The 15,042-nt window shown below is 42.2% G+C and overlaps 1 protein-coding gene across 2 annotated transcripts; it reads right to left on the bottom strand.

Moving 5' to 3' along the window:
• Positions 1-4,088: 4,088 nt before the first annotated feature.
• LOC136361541 (aldo-keto reductase family 1 member B1-like) lies at positions 4,089-13,108 on the bottom strand. 2 transcript variants are annotated; one of them, XM_066319542.1, is made up of 10 exons: positions 13,041-13,108; positions 10,485-10,652; positions 9,692-9,808; positions 8,963-9,040; positions 7,487-7,609; positions 7,166-7,272; positions 6,285-6,366; positions 5,740-5,823; positions 5,239-5,321; positions 4,089-4,479 (listed from the first exon to the last, which is right to left on the bottom strand). In XM_066319542.1, the coding sequence occupies exons 1-10, from the start codon at positions 13,095-13,097 to the stop codon at positions 4,440-4,442; spliced, it is 939 nt and encodes a 312-aa protein (XP_066175639.1). In that variant the 5' UTR covers positions 13,098-13,108; the 3' UTR covers positions 4,089-4,439. The 2 variants fall into 2 exon arrangements, with proteins under 2 accessions (XP_066175639.1, XP_066175638.1); XM_066319541.1 differs by lacking the exons at positions 8,963-9,040; positions 9,692-9,808; positions 10,485-10,652; positions 13,041-13,108 and adding an exon at positions 8,194-8,436.
• Positions 13,109-15,042: the final 1,934 nt, after the last annotated feature.

Here is a 15,042-nt window from a genome sequence, read left to right on the forward strand (position 1 = left end):
AGAGCAAAGATTTCTTTTCATCTCCTAAAAGGTAAAGTGGAAAGATCAAAGAGTTCCATATCCGGAGCTCAGCATTCCTGCTAACTGAGCTCTTCCTGCTGAAACTGTTCACAGCATTTGTTTTTGTGTTGTGATTTGACAGATCTCTGGGTTTCTGATCAAAGACATTTTTAAGGACAAATAGAGTCTTGTAGCTCTTCCAATGAAAAGTTGGTTGTGTTTTGTTTTGTGTTCTTAAATTAAGAACTTGGCAGTTCAGCTCCGCCTTGTCAGCCTCTTCCTAGACATTCTGGGGACACTGCTGCAGCAGCTGAGCTAGTGTGACACTGTAGCACACTCTGGGGAAGAGGGTTTCCAGTCTACAAGGAAAGAATAAGAGCAGCTAACAGAAAAAAAAAATGTCCTTGGAACTGGTAAAATGAGTACTTGCACAAAATCTGTTTCACTTCCAGTTGCACTCACTGCTCCAGATGACACCAGATTAGCAGGCCTTTATTTCATGTTTAAAAGAAAATGGCTCTCACCTGACAGATCATTTACATGGTAACAAAAAAACGATTAGCTGATTTATCAGGAAAAACAGGCAAGGAAAATCAGCAATTATCGATCTCATTAGAGAAGGCAAGATAATGTTCCTACAAGGGTTTTTTTGTGTGGTAGAGGAGAATACAAGAAATATTTGGAATTGGCATCTTGCTGGTGGAAGGTAGGACAGCACAGTCTGACAGGCACAGCACGTTTGTTTCAGGTTGCAGTTGATGTTCTTCTGAGAGAAATAGCTTTACTTCTGCTATTGGAACACAAATACACAGGCCTGCCTGTCTGGAATCACTTTTTGTATGATGCTCTCTAACTTGCTGTTTGCTTCCCTCAGGGAAAAAGGAGATAGGACCTCTCCTCTTGCTGAGCTCACAAGACTGCAAAATGCTATGGAATGCACTTGTTTCAGAGTTGTGAAAACTAGGGCACGGGGAGTTACAGTATTCAAAACTGGAAAAGAAAATCCTGTCTCTGGATTTTAATCTGTATTCCCTGTTGGAGATACTCCAGATTTCTATTTGTCTTTTGCTTAACTGGGGCACAGAACAGTTAACTTGGGACAAATTATTTTTCATTTCAGTCACTTAATACTCCCCTAGAGTAACATCTACAAACTGTCAGTAACTGTTTGTCATTTGTGCCTTGTCCTTGGTTTCTCTAAAAGCACAGAGCCCTGTCTTATTCTGGCAGGACCTTGTTTATTTTAGCTGTGAGGCAGTTCTTAAAATTCTTAAATAAGCCACATTGCTCTTGCATTTTACTTGTCAAAGTGCATGATACAGGACCACTACTGCAAACATCTACAATACTCCATATTTTTTAAAAAAAAGCTAAATACAAAAGCTAGCTTTTGTAAACTGAAGCAGGCCTGATGACAAGCCAGCTGGTAGTTGCTCATAAGAACAGCTGAACTGAATCAGACTGAGTATCTACATATTGCATCTTGTCTCCAGCTGTGGTCAAAATAAGTTGCTGAAGATGAGTAAGTTGAGCATTGCAGCAGTGTTATTTAAGTATTCTGACAGCAGCTTATGTTCTTTTATGTTTAACAGCCACCAGTTACCTCTTTGTTGTTCAATTACCTTCTGAATCTGTCATGTTCCAAGGGAATGATGCTTCACACTTACAGTTTGTGAAGAATTTCCATCTCTTGTTTGTCTCGGGCTGATTTGCTGAAAGGTTTGTTTGATTCTATGGGTTTTGCAGTGAAGGAAATAACAGCTGGTCTATTTCCAGTCACACTTTGCAAGCTGCTCCAGGTTTGGTAAACCTGGCACAACTCCTTGTACTGGTGTCAGGTCAAGGAAAGTCTTAGTCTACTTAATTTCCATCTGTACAAATTATTCCAAGGCTATTGATTATTCTAATCAGTCTTTGTTAGTTTGGTTTTTTTGTTTGTTTTTGGTTTTTTGTTTGTTTGGTTGGTTTTTTTTTTTTAAGATTCAGAGGAAGGCAAGGACCAGTACTTCTTGTGCAGGATTGCATGCAAAAAGTTCATGAAATAGGTTTGTATCTCACTGTCTGGCTTCTCATTCCGTTTGCTTTTGAATGGTCTTGAGCTCACTAGGAGAGAGGTTGGAATTACAATGGATGGAAACCTTGAGCAGTGATGATCTGCAGAGAGTTTGGGATTTTTACCTATTGTTCCTGACCTGTGTTATCCAGTTTTCCCTCCCAAACACAGACATAACATTTTACTTTTTTCACTCAGCCCCTTTGGAACTTTTCATGAGGCTTGACTCTACCAGAATGGATGAATGCCACAATGAAAAGCTGAAGTCATGGGACAACACGTTGTGATACAAAGACAAAATGCTAAGCTAAGGTGTTCTCATTTTACTGGGCTCATTGGCACAGATAATATTGCTGCTGACTAGGGATGATGTATGTGTGAGTTTGGTGTAAGAGCACTGCTGCACAGCTGGTAGAAACTGAAAATCAATTTGGGATACTATAAACCTTTCCATCCAGCTCCTGGCAGCAGGCTCAGGGCTGTGCTTGCTGTGAGGCAGCAACTCTCTTCTAGAAAGGCATGTTGTAAATAGGGCTGTGGCTCTGCTGCAAAACAGAGGGGCTTTATTTCCCAGTAACTGACACCACCCAAATTCTTCTCCTTTTACCTTTACCAAAGTCTCTGCAGCTGAAAAAGATCTATTGTCTCTGAAACAAATGCACAATCTCTGGCTTCTAACTTGTTTTGAATTTTTTACTATTATATGGCTACTGTGATCATCTAGTCTGACTTCCTGCCTACCGCAGTCTATAAACATCCTGTAAATCCTTCAAGTCTGATAGCTGTGATTAAATTGGAATGTGGTTAGAAAATTCCTAAGAAGTAGAGAATATTTCAAGACAGGCTGTATGCTACAGCCTCAGAGTAGGTATTGCTGCTGCTGCTGTAGATTGACAAGTGACCACAGGCTGAATACCTTGGAGCAGAGCACCTTTCACAGAGTTGACTTTCTGATTGCATCTAGGATGATATCCTGCAACTGGCCTTTTAAATGTAGCATGTTGAGGAGGAGAAAAAAAGAGAATGCCCACTACAGGCACCTTCCTGTCCATATCACTGCATTATATCTGTTCAGTGTCAATTCCTGATAGATTTTTTAGACCTCTTTCTTTAGAAGAATTGCTGTAGGAAATCCGATTTGATGGAAATTTTATCTGTTGTTTCTAGGGCACCTGTTATTCAAACCTCTTGGAAAAGTCTGAAGTAGCTCAAAGATATCTCATCATTTCCTTTATCAACTACATAGAAAATCAGTTGGATGAGGATATCCAAAAAGTGTGTACCCTAGTCCTGAACCTTAATAACACAATTGTCCTTCTCTGCATGCAGTGCTGAGCCACGTTGTTGTTATCCTGGGCTGCAAGAGCCTAAAGCAAGTACAGGAGTTTTGAGTCAAGTGTTAGAGTTTAAGAGTAAGTCTTGGTTAACAGACATCTCACTAAAACACCAGCAAGGACTGCAGCAGCACTGACTCTTTTTTTTTTTTTTTTTTTTTTTTTTTAAACCAGAGACATCCTTTAAGTCAAAACACAAGCAAACAGTTCCTAGGGAACAGTACAGGAGAGTGAAAATCTGCTGTTGGCTTCTGTGAAGCTGCCCAGCTTTTCTGCTTGCTAAATATGACAGTTGCCAAACAAAATAATTCCTGTGTGTCTCCTTTATCAGACTTTGGATTTTCTAGGAGAGATTCACAGTCTCAGCTGCAGCCTTTCTACTGATAAAGGCAGTATTTATATACTCCTGTAGATACTCTAAACCAAACATACAAATCTCCTGGTAGTTTATTAGTTTTCAGCAGTTCATAAATAGGAAACCTCATTAAGAAAAGAGCTCCTGAATTGTAATTCAGCAGTGTCCTCTAAAGAGTTTTCAGTCTGTCACACTGCAATTACTGAACTCAGCATCTCAAGCAGCATCTCATGCCATTAAGGTCTTCTGATGTTAAATGGATTGTCATGTACTGATAATTAAAAGATACTATATGTATTGACTGTTTGTCCTAAAGTATAACTAATCAGAGAATTTAGATTTTCGCTGAACTTTGTCAGGATTTATAGTTATGACAAGGACTGCTTTTCCCTAATCCAAATACATGGGTTTATTAAACTTCATTATCATTACTACATTAGGAGAGAATATATAGTTTGCTGCAACTGAAAACTGTGTTAAAAGAGCAGATAAAAGGATTGATACAACTGGTTGATAAAAAGGGAAGCAAATGTGTCTATGTTCAAAGCTGACTCTTCAGAATGCCTGTGAGTTACCTTCTCCCACTTCTTAATATATATTCCCCTTCCATCATGAATTAATACACAAACTACTGCAACTTGCTTGAAATAACAATAAATGGTCTGGATCCCTGGACGATCTGAAGCTGATGCCTATGTCAGTCTTCAATGAAAGGGTAGTCCTTGTGATTTTTGCATCTAGAAAAAGAGAGCATGATGAAAACATTTTAAGGATGTAGATTAAAGGAAAAGCTTTTTTCCCCTGGTAAAAGGGCTAAAACTGAACTACATTAAAAGCACGTTTGTCTGTTTGTGTACCCAGGGTAGGGGAAGTGAATTCTCTGTAACCTTCACGTGTATCAGTGATCATCTTCTCAAAGGATAATGTATCTTTTGCTCAGCTGAAATTGCCAAGTTCCTAGAGATAATAAATCTCTCTCTTGGGAACTCCCAAGCCCCCAGCATGCTGAGTCTGTAACCATTCTGTTATCTAGGCACTGCCCAGTGCTGGCAGGAGTACATAGGCACAGCTCTTCCCTTGAAAGAAGAAAAAAAACCAAACCCTTACAACTCTCATTCTTAAAATGGAGTTTATTTACTCTGACTGTCCCTTATGTAAAGGAGCCAAAGAAAAGGGTTGGGGGGGGGCGGGGGGAATGGCTGCTTATTTCTTTTGGAATTTCCAGCTGATTTTGATTTCAGACATCAGTTTGGTATGCATCCAGTACAGGATATCTTAAGAACATTGTGCCTGCAGAAATCCCAGTGTTCCCAACCTGTACAGGATGGGCAATGCTTTAATAAACCCGAGAGTGAGAGTCCAGCAGATGTGACCAGGTGTTGGCTAAGGCTCCCTGTGTTTTTATTTGGAGGTGGGGCTATCAAATAGTGTCTGTTAAGAGGATCTCCAGTGCTAATCCAATCCTCATAAAGCCTGGAGGAGGAGGAGGTACTCACTGGCTTAATGCACAGATGCGATAGCGCTGCTTGAAACCAAGGAGGGTCTCCATCTCCTCTTTAGTCAGCTCAAAGTCAAACACCTGCATGAAGGTCCCAAACAGCTGATTACTACAGTTTGCTTCAGTTTTTCAGTGAGACAAGGAAGTTTATTTGCAGAAAGAATACCAAAAGCAGCCTGAACCCGCCAGGTGTGCAGCGGGCACCCATGCAGGAGAGCAATAAATGAAGGTGTCAGCTTACAGTGGTGGTGGGGTCCGCAGGTGTCATGGTTGTACCACAGCGTGGGAGAGTTTGGCCCTGACCTGATGTGTTCTAGTGAAGATGTGGCTCCTTACTTTCTAAGTGACCTTTTACATTCATAAAGTAATAACCTGTGTGGTATCTGGCAAAGGTCTTGCCAGTGTAAGTTTGAGGGGGGTGGTTTGTACCATTGGCAGAGTGGGTTTTTTTTCCTGTTTAGTTTAACACCATTCATGACTCTGTAAAGGACCCTCTTACCTTAAAATTTTCTTCAATACGCTGTGGCGTGACAGATTTGGGAATTACACTCACATTTCTTTGAATCTGGAGGCGGATAAGCACCTGCAGGAACAAATAGGGAATTTAGAGATGAGAAGTGCAGCCTGTCTTCTGAAAGCTGAAAACCAAAGGTACCTGCATGGTTACACAGAGCAGCTCTACTGGTAATCAGAGAGGGTTCAAAGAGGAGAAGCACTACCTAAACCCTTCCTAATTACTACATGAGCTCATTAAGTCCTTATCCAGCTCTGAAGCTGAGATGACAGCAAAGGAGTGCATTGAGCAAGAGTTCAAGATTGGCAGGGATGCTCTGTGGAAAGGCAGCCAGTGTGCCAGGTAAAGCCCAAAGCCACTGGTAATCTTCTGTCCATCATAAGGTAGAGAGAATATTTTACTAAAGCATCAAACTGCACAAGACACAGCTGGAACTCCATATTATTCCATAATACCTCTGTAAACAGTTACTTTAGCACAAGTGGGAAGAATACATGTCAGCAGGGAAAATAACTCTGACCAGTATTAACCTGAGCTGGGGTTTTGTTGTGCTTGAGTGCAATTTCCTTAATTTGAGGATCATCAAAAAGGGAAATATGGTCAGGCTTGGACCTGTGAAAACAAAAAACAGACTTCAGTAGCTGAATGACCCATTGTTTTCTCCCTCAAGCCCAGTATCATAACACTATTTACATGATTAAAAAAGCATAATCTTGCTTTTTAACACTTTAATTTAATATCTCATTACTTCAGTTCCTGCCTTCAATCTTTTATAATAAGTGAGCACACAAGAAGAAGCCTGTAGTTTCTAGTAAAAACAGGTCACTGTAACATATTTATGTCCAGCTTGGGAATTTCTTTGATCCAGATCCCAAGAATTTCATCTTGTCCTTTACAAGCACAGCTGCTCTGGCAAACACTCTGTCCTGGGTCAGAGAAAGCCATGAAAATGGAAGTAAAGGCAAAATTTCTGCAGCTTACCCTTTTAAAAACTGAATCCCTTTGTCTCAGCAGGACTGCAAAGTTGCTATTTCCATAGCTGCTATTTCAAAGATGCTTATTTCCATAAGCATCTGCTGCTTTGGTTTTTTGTTTGGTTTGTTGTGGGTGAGGGTTTTATTTTTAGTTCAGAAATTCTCCTACACATTTAATAAGCTCACCAAAGCTCAGTTAAGTATTCTCTTCTCTGCTTTCATCAACCAACTGATCATTTTTCTTCGAAATATAAAACTGTAGTGAACTGAATATCACAACAAGTGTGAGGTTTCTGTGGGTGTGATTTTTAATGAATTAGTAAATCTTTTTCTAATTACAGTAGTTTTACTCTGAGGCTTCATACACATCCTAGGACTGCTTTACTGCATTGACTCCAGTCTACATCTAAGAAAGAAATCTCACAAAACATTCTTACCCTGGCCAGTTGGGTGCTCCAAGGGGACAATATGCAGTGACAGAGATCCCTTTGGATTGGCAAAACTTAATCAGCTCTTCCTGAGGAAGATAGGGATGGCTCTCAATCTGAAAAAAAAAAAAAATAGCTTTCACCTCTCAGAAGCAGAAGGGACTTCGAGGTTTACCATCACTGTGGTGACCTACCAAGTGCCATGTCAGCTTTGAAGAAGTTATTCTTTTTGCAGGTGTGGGGTTTTTAAGGAATCTAAGAGATGTTTCATCTAGTGCAACACCCCAGACAGGTGTGATGTCAGTACTGAGGAGCTGGAGGAAAATTTACCTGATTATTTGCAGGTTTGTGTCTTAAGCCTGGTTTGCTCAGGAGCCGATTGATCTGTTTGCAGTTGAAGTTGGAGACTCCAATAGCCTTCACCATCCCCACATCCACGAGCTCTTCCATAGCCTAGAAACACCACAGAATCACACTTCCCATTAAGTTCTTTCATTTTTATGTAGAAAAAATGCCCACACAAAAACTTCAGTGGTAAAAACCTCCCTGGCTGGACTCCCTCCTGTGCTGTGCTGTGAGAACAGGACATGATCAGACTCAGGATCTCACATTGTGTGTCACCATACAGATAAATAACAGCAACAGTCACATAATTCCTGAGGTAGTATTATTTCAGTAAAATACGACTATTTTGAAATACTATTCCCAGGCAGACCTTCACACAGATGAAAGAAATACTTTCAGGGTAATTCCTGAGCTAATCAAATAATCATCTCATAATAAAAAGCACCTTCTTTGGAACAGAACAGCTGAACAAGGAGCTGTTACAAGACAGCTGGAACAGGATGGGTACTGATGATCAACGCTGATTAATTTCCCAAGAGAGATGTACCATTTAGCAGTTGGATTATAGGATAAGCAGCACTGTGTTCCCCCTCCATCACCAGTTTTCTTTCACACTAATGAGAGTAAAACAGCCAGACAGGCCTAATTAGATTGTCACATCCAGCAGAAATTAAACAGGGGAAAATATCTACTACGAGCCTTTAGAGCACAAGATCCCCTTGTTCCAAAGCAGAAATAATTTTCATTTGAAGTTGCTGTCACAGGCAGCACTTTTTCCCTTTAGATGAACAACAAAAATGTGTCTTATTCTTCATCTGACAGAGGGCAAAAAGCATCGCTGAATTCTTCTGACTCTGGTGAGTTTCTTACCTGCTTTTGGCCTGGCTGTGCTGAGCACACGGTGGGAGTGGAAGGGAAAGGAAGCTCAAACTATCAGCCAAGCAGGAATTTGAACTCGTGCCCAAGCCTGGTCTCCCATGCAGCTTGTGCTGCACACAGAGCTTAGCAAAGGACTTGGGCCAAGTTCCACTACCTTCTAGAGACAGAAATTTGAGTGCTCTGGTACACTGGCACAGGCTTGTTGGCTTTCCTGGTGTCTGGACAGCTCAGGTGCAGTGAGATGAGTATAGCTACAACTAAAGCCACCAAAAATTGCCCAGAGTGGGGTAGGGATGAGAGTGACAGCATTTGTTAGCTCAAGCCACTGCAGGCTACACACACAGTCAAAGATTTCCTCTTCTCATGCCAACCCAGCCAGTTTAGTAAGCAGTAGATATAAAAATACCTAGACTTTGGCACAGTGACACAAAAAGGAGCCCAAGGACACAGAGAAATCAGCAATGTTGAATACTTAGTTAGAAATTCTCTCAGAACAATTCCCACAGCTTAGAGTTAGAACGCTTAGTTTTCAGGTTGTTATTTCAAACTAGCAAGATATTTTTGGCCTGTAAATGAATGTACCTCCCACGTATCCAGAAAATCTGTATCACTGGGAATGATCATGCCGTTTCCATCTGCAGGAAATAGCTCCTCTCCTGCCTATCAGCACAAAAAGAAAAGCAACATTAAGGTCAGCTGAATAACAAGTACTAAAGAAACCAGAAATTTGGGCAAGTGAGTGGAGCTGGAGGCACTGAGCTGGACCTGACTTATGTCTGTGGTGGGGTAAGACATGACTGAAATGAGTAACCTGTACCAACAGAGAAATCTTCAAGAAAATCTGTCTCTTGGGACTGTGTCCTGCAGGCAGAGGAAGGGCAGGCACTTCTGTGTGCCTCAGGTTGGGAGAAGGCCAGGGAGGTGACATGATGAAGGAACCAGGATTAATTTAACCTGAGCGTAGAGAGAGGAGAAAATTGGAACTAAGTAGTTTGTATGTTTGATTTTGGTAAGGAAATGGCAGCCAAACCCCACGCTGTAAGGAGAATGGGAACTGAATGGAAATTCGATCCATTACTTGAAGATGCTGTGCAGGGAAAAATAGGTTGGTTTTTGTACTACAAGACTTAGTTTAAGCAGCCATGACCTTACCTTTCCTCCTGGGCTCTCTCTCCCTGCAGTGTTTTATCATTATGTCCTAACGAGGTGTACCAACACTCCTCCTTGGAGAGGACTAAAGACATGTCTGGTCCCAAAGGCAAAAGGGGCAGAGCCCTAACGTGTGGATGCCAGGACTTAAAGTTGCATTACCTTGAATCCCATGGGAGTGTGCATCAGGTAGAGATCCAAATAATCCAGCTGCAGGGCAGCAAGTGTTTTCTGGCACACTTCCTTCACCAGGGATCTCTCATGGAAGGTGGACCACAGCTGTGGGGGAACACAAAACCTGGGAGCTGCTCTCCTGCCCTCATAAAGGCAGAGCATCCCTGGCAGGGAAACACATGGCACAGATACAGCTCAGGATGTGGCACACCTTCTCATCTTGAGGAGGAGCCACTTGAGGCACCTCAATTTATCTGTGGTACTGCTAAGTAAGTAAAATGAGAACGGGATACTCCAAAATCCCATCAATTATTGCAACAATTAAAACAAAAGAAAATAAGTGAAGCTGGTGAAAATCGACCCGCCAGCTTCCAGCAGATAGAAGTTACTTTATTTTTCCTACCATTGTTGTTGGGGGGAAAAAACAAAACAAAGCATAACATACAGGAGCTGACAGGCTGAGGCCGGCGGCGCAGCGGGAGCGACCATGAAAACAATAGCCCCGCTTCCTATCCCAGAGGCCGCCGAGAGCACGGCCTCAGTTCCTGTCTCCATGGCTGACAATGGATAAACACTACAAAAAAACCCCTCTCAAACCAAGCCTTTTGTTTCTCAGGGGCTGACCCATTCCTTCACACCCCCCACCATCACCCACAAATCGCTTTGCCCTGACAGAGAGGAGTTAATTCCCAGCTTCATCCCGGGGCGCTTTCCATGTCGGGGCTTCGTCTCTCCTCCCTAGAGCTTGGCCCCACGTGAGGAACACTCTCCAAGGACACACCTTGCTGACAATAAAGAGCTCTTCCCGTCTCACCACGCCCTCCTCAATCTTTTGTCTCAGCGCATCCCCGATGTCGCTCTCGTTCTGGTACATGTAGGCGCAGTCGAAGTGGCGGTACCCAACATCGATGGCGAACTTCACTGCGTCCCTTGCTGTCCCCTGCAGAGACTGAAACCAGAAGAGGAGCCAGTGATTTGCTAAATGGCAGATGAAGAAGTTTGCTGTTCTGCAAATCTGGCGTTTTTAAGCCCCCAAACAGCGAGGTATTCCAGTCTGGAATTGATTTGTGAAATCAAATGGCAAAGGGAGTGACTGTTGAGGTGCCTGAGGTGATCCTCCCTGTTCTAAGGATTGGAAGTTTACCTTGGGACACGAGGCTACTTGAAATGAGTTCTAATTTCCCCAGGAATTAGTTGTGTTCCCACACAACTTTAGTGTGACATACTGGTGACATGAGGAAACCAATCACCTCTGGAATGTGCGCTGGCCCTGCACAAAAACAATCCAGCTCTTGTTGACACAGGACAGGGAGGTGAGGAGACTCAAAACACTACAGACAGTGCCACCTCCTGGGTAAAACATACACTTGGTACTTAAAAGCAAAATAAACCACTTCAGATTCTTGGCTTGGAGATGCCAAAGAGCTGTTTGATGACTGAATCCAGAAAATGGCACTCCAAACAGAAACGTGATTCAAAACCATGACCACCTCCTATTTTTTTTTTTTTTTTTGGGGGGGGGTGTTTTGGATTTTTTTTATTATTATTATTATATCACTTCTCCAAGCTTTTCCAGTCAAAGGGTGTTGAGTTGGTTCTCCTGAATTAACAACAACAGCAAAAACATAGAAAAGGCAGCTATTTTTTTCCCCCACAAGGCTACACACAACTAACAAGCCAGCTGAAAATTTTACAGGTTTTCTTTTTTGCAGTCTCTTTTCCCATGCCATGCCTTTCTACATGGGGAGGCAGGCATGGAGAAGCAAGCTAACAGTAGCCAAATTCTGGAATTTTTGGAGCACCTCATCTCTGGGCACTGCTGCAGCAGCTTGGGAAAGCTGCCATGCAGGAACCATTGGTATTGCTCCTCAGGGGAGGAGCCCATGGAGAGCAAAGGCCACTGCATACCCTGAGATTACATAAAATTCTGTCATGTGAGATGTTTTTCAGAGAAAATAATCCATTGTTTTCCTTTTACAAGGTGCTCACTAAGCTCAGCTTCGAGTCAGAGCCTCTAGGTAAAGGGGAGGCCCTGTTCCTGCACTGAAATGCTGAGGCTGCTGTGGGAACCTTGAAATCAAATAGCTTTAATTAAATAATCACTGTGGGCGTGGGCCACGTTTTCATTACATAACAGAAGATATTGTCTTGTGGTGGCAGGGATCATGTGTCCAAAAGTTTCCTTCTCTTTAGTCCTCATAACTTTCTATTAGCAACTTAACAAGTTCCTGCAGAGAGCCCCTTCATCACAGCCTTGTGCCCTAAGAGGCTCCCCCAAGGCACACTTTGGTTTTTAAAGCCTGCTGGAACTGCTTTAGGCTTCGTAGTATGCTTCCTCATCAGAAAAATAAACACTTGAAAGGGTTAAAAACAAACTCACCCCCGTTTGTGCACACAAAGTTAAATGCTGATTAGCATCAAGTGACCCAAAAATATGGTAAGGATTTAAGATATTTTTATGGCGACCAGAAAAGTGTTTCATGGAGCTGGGAAGTTGGGATATGGCATATTTTGTTCCCAGTCTCAGATCCAGGAGAAAATCTACTTTTTAAATTTTTTTATCTTTCTTAAGAAAATCAGCTTCTTAAAATTTTCAGCTCATTTCCAGACTCCTTTTGCATTTATAATTCAGTATATTCTTCAACCTACTCTCTCTTACCTAAATCCCTTAGGTAACATTTGCAGGTAAAGAATCACCCAAACTATATTCCTGCAAAGTGTTGCATACTCATTTGCTAATAATTTACCCTCACTCTCTAAAGAATTATTGTGAATTCCCATTTCCAAATCTACTTATTGCCCCTTAAGTTCCTATATTACACACACTCACGAAAGATGATACCTACATGACATGCTGGGATATCAATACCCAGTACCAAAAGAGGAAGGGAAGGGAAGGGAAGGGAAGGGAAGGGAAGGGAAGGGAAGGGAAGGGAAGGGAAGGGAAGGGAAGGGAAGGGAAGGGAAGGGAAGGGAAGGGAAGGGAAGGGAAGGGAAGGGAAGGGAAGGGAAGGGAAGGGAAGGGAAGGGAAGGGAAGGGACCAAAATACAAGGAAAAATGAGCTGGGCAGAAGTTTTTACTTTTGTAGCATGTAATTTTTTTTTTCCATAGCTCAGAAAAATCTTGTACCTACTTGACTACTTCCACTTGCTCCAAAGATTTCCTGAAGGCCAGGAATAAACACCTGCATTACCAGAGATATTTCAAAAGGAAATATGGCACAGAGGATTTGCTGCATTCCCCCGATGAGGAGATTGCTAAAAAACACCTATTGTGATTCTCAGCAATCTACTGGTGTCACCTGCCTGACCAGAGGTCCCCAGCTGCAGCAGGTACCTGCCAGGTCCCCAGTCCCAGGATGGGCATCTTGGGCAGCTCCAGGTAAGTGGCCATGTGCAGCGTCCTCTCAGCACCACAGGCAAAGACAGGCTGTGGATCTCTGGCAAAACCTTTTAAATCAACTTTGCCCCTCCCTCCTGCCTGCTGACTGGCTGCAGACAAGGAAAATATGGGCAGAAGTGCTCCAACAAGAGGAGGCAGGGATTTTAGTTTATCTCACTCTCTGGAGATCTCAAAAACAGATTGCAGGCTCCTCATGAATTAATTGAGTGAGCTCGTCATGGCAATTTTGGCAATTTTGCATTGGCAATTGGCAAATTGGCATTATACAAAACAAGTGTTTGTATACCTCAGGGTCACGGCTTTTCTGCAAGTGGTATCTGGAGAGTTGGTACATGCCCCAAAACCATTTCTCATCTCACCTGCCCTGAACTCATCACCAGAAGATGCCAAAAAGCTTTGTTTGGCCACCTGTTTGTCTCAGAGGGAAGCATAAACCTGTCCACGGGAAGAATCATTGTTAAAAAAATTCCCAATATGGCTTCATCCCCACAGCACCAGGCACCTATGTTTTTATACTTTTTAATATTTTTTTAATATATTTGATCTCAAGGCTCCCCATAGCTTTTGCTCAGCCTCTACAATGAGTAGTCACTCTATTCAGAACCCTTTTAATTTTATTTCTGAGCTCAAAAAGGTTAGGCCTGTTAGCCTAAACTCTGCAGTGAAAGCAGGGTGAACCAGCAATTGTGCCCAGGGCTAATGGGGAGATTTCATTCACCTATGAGGTTTTTCTCCTTATTTGTGAGAAAATTATGTAGAAGAGAGATCTGTGATGACCTGAATCATTGTTTCCCTGTCCTTCAGTGATTTTGTAAATTACATATTGACATTTTCAAAATCACACCTTTCTGAGACATTTACTAGATGCATTTACTTATTTTTCCTGGTTTTCTGTGCATTTCCTGAAGGTGAGGAATATTTGAATCTGAGCAAGAGTCTAGCAGAGATGAAACAGAGAATGTGTCATTTGCTACTGCATGGTAATCCTAAACCAAACAAAAAACGGAAACGAGGAGTTACCAGGACCTACAATAATCTCTCCAAACACATCCTCTTGGTTTTATCTGGCTTTTCAAAGCCCTTGCCGTTGGTCAAACACAGGACAAATAATCCCAGCTCCTTTGTAGCAGTTTTTTTGGTAGAAAAGTGTTTCTGGCAGAAATGCCAGGAGCTGTTTTAAGTGCTGGGGCGAGGCTCCCACCACTCTGTGTGTTATGGCTGTTCAGCTGCACACCCCAGGCACTGGGCTGAAAGGGGGCGCCTTGGATGGAAATAACTCCTTGGGCAGTTTATCCAGCACAAGGCTGAGCTTTGCTGTGGACACAGAAGCAGCCAAGGTGACTTTTTGCAAAAGCAGCTCAGCTCAGGCAGCTTTTGAACCTGAGTTTTTGCACTGGCCTGCAGTTTGCTCACCCTCCCTCTCCCCCATGGCCCATCTGCATGTGGAAGCAATTTAAGCTTTCAGGTGACAGCAAACCTGAAAACAAACTCACTGTGTCCAGGCTCAGTTGGTTTTCCTTGGCTCTTGGAGATAAACATTAGCAGCAGCTCTATCCTGAATACTTGACCTGCATTCACAGTGTTTGGGAAAAATACATCAAGAATAAACCACAAGACTGATTTTCTAAGGAATGTATCCCATAATATTTTATTTTAAAAAAACCACTGATTACTTTTCATTGAAATTAAATGGGTTTTTTTTTTTCACTGACTGAAAAGATTGCTAAATATATCTCTGCAATTGTTTCCTTGATGAATGACATCCTTGGAAGGTTATGATGCACTTAAAACATTTTTCATAAGCATAAATTTTGAAATTTCAAGTTATTGCTAATTAGAAATGTCAGTTTCTTATTCCATTAACTTCTCAGTTCCGGAACGTGCAGATTTTTTCAGCTCCCTCACGGAGGCAAAGTGTTGGAAAAGCAAACAGAAA

This window comes from Sylvia atricapilla, chromosome 5 (assembly GCF_009819655.1).
Source record: "Sylvia atricapilla isolate bSylAtr1 chromosome 5, bSylAtr1.pri, whole genome shotgun sequence".
NCBI classification, from domain to species: Eukaryota; Metazoa; Chordata; class Aves; order Passeriformes; family Sylviidae; genus Sylvia; species Sylvia atricapilla.

What these genes read in the sequence shown, in the direction of transcription:
- LOC136361541 (XM_066319542.1), bottom strand. Translation starts at nt 13,097, where the DNA reads ATGGCCACTTACCTGGAGCTGCCCAAGATGCCCATCCTGGGACTGGGG. An exon ending in ATTTTCTGGATACGTGGGAG is followed by an intron (nt 7,610 to 8,962) that starts GTACATTCATTT and finishes TGGTGTTTCTAG; the next exon opens with GCTATGGAAGAGCTCGTGGA. An exon ending in GTATTGAAGAAAATTTTAAG is followed by an intron (nt 5,322 to 5,739) that starts GTAAGAGGGTCC and finishes ACCTTCATGCAG; the next exon opens with GTGTTTGACTTTGAGCTGAC.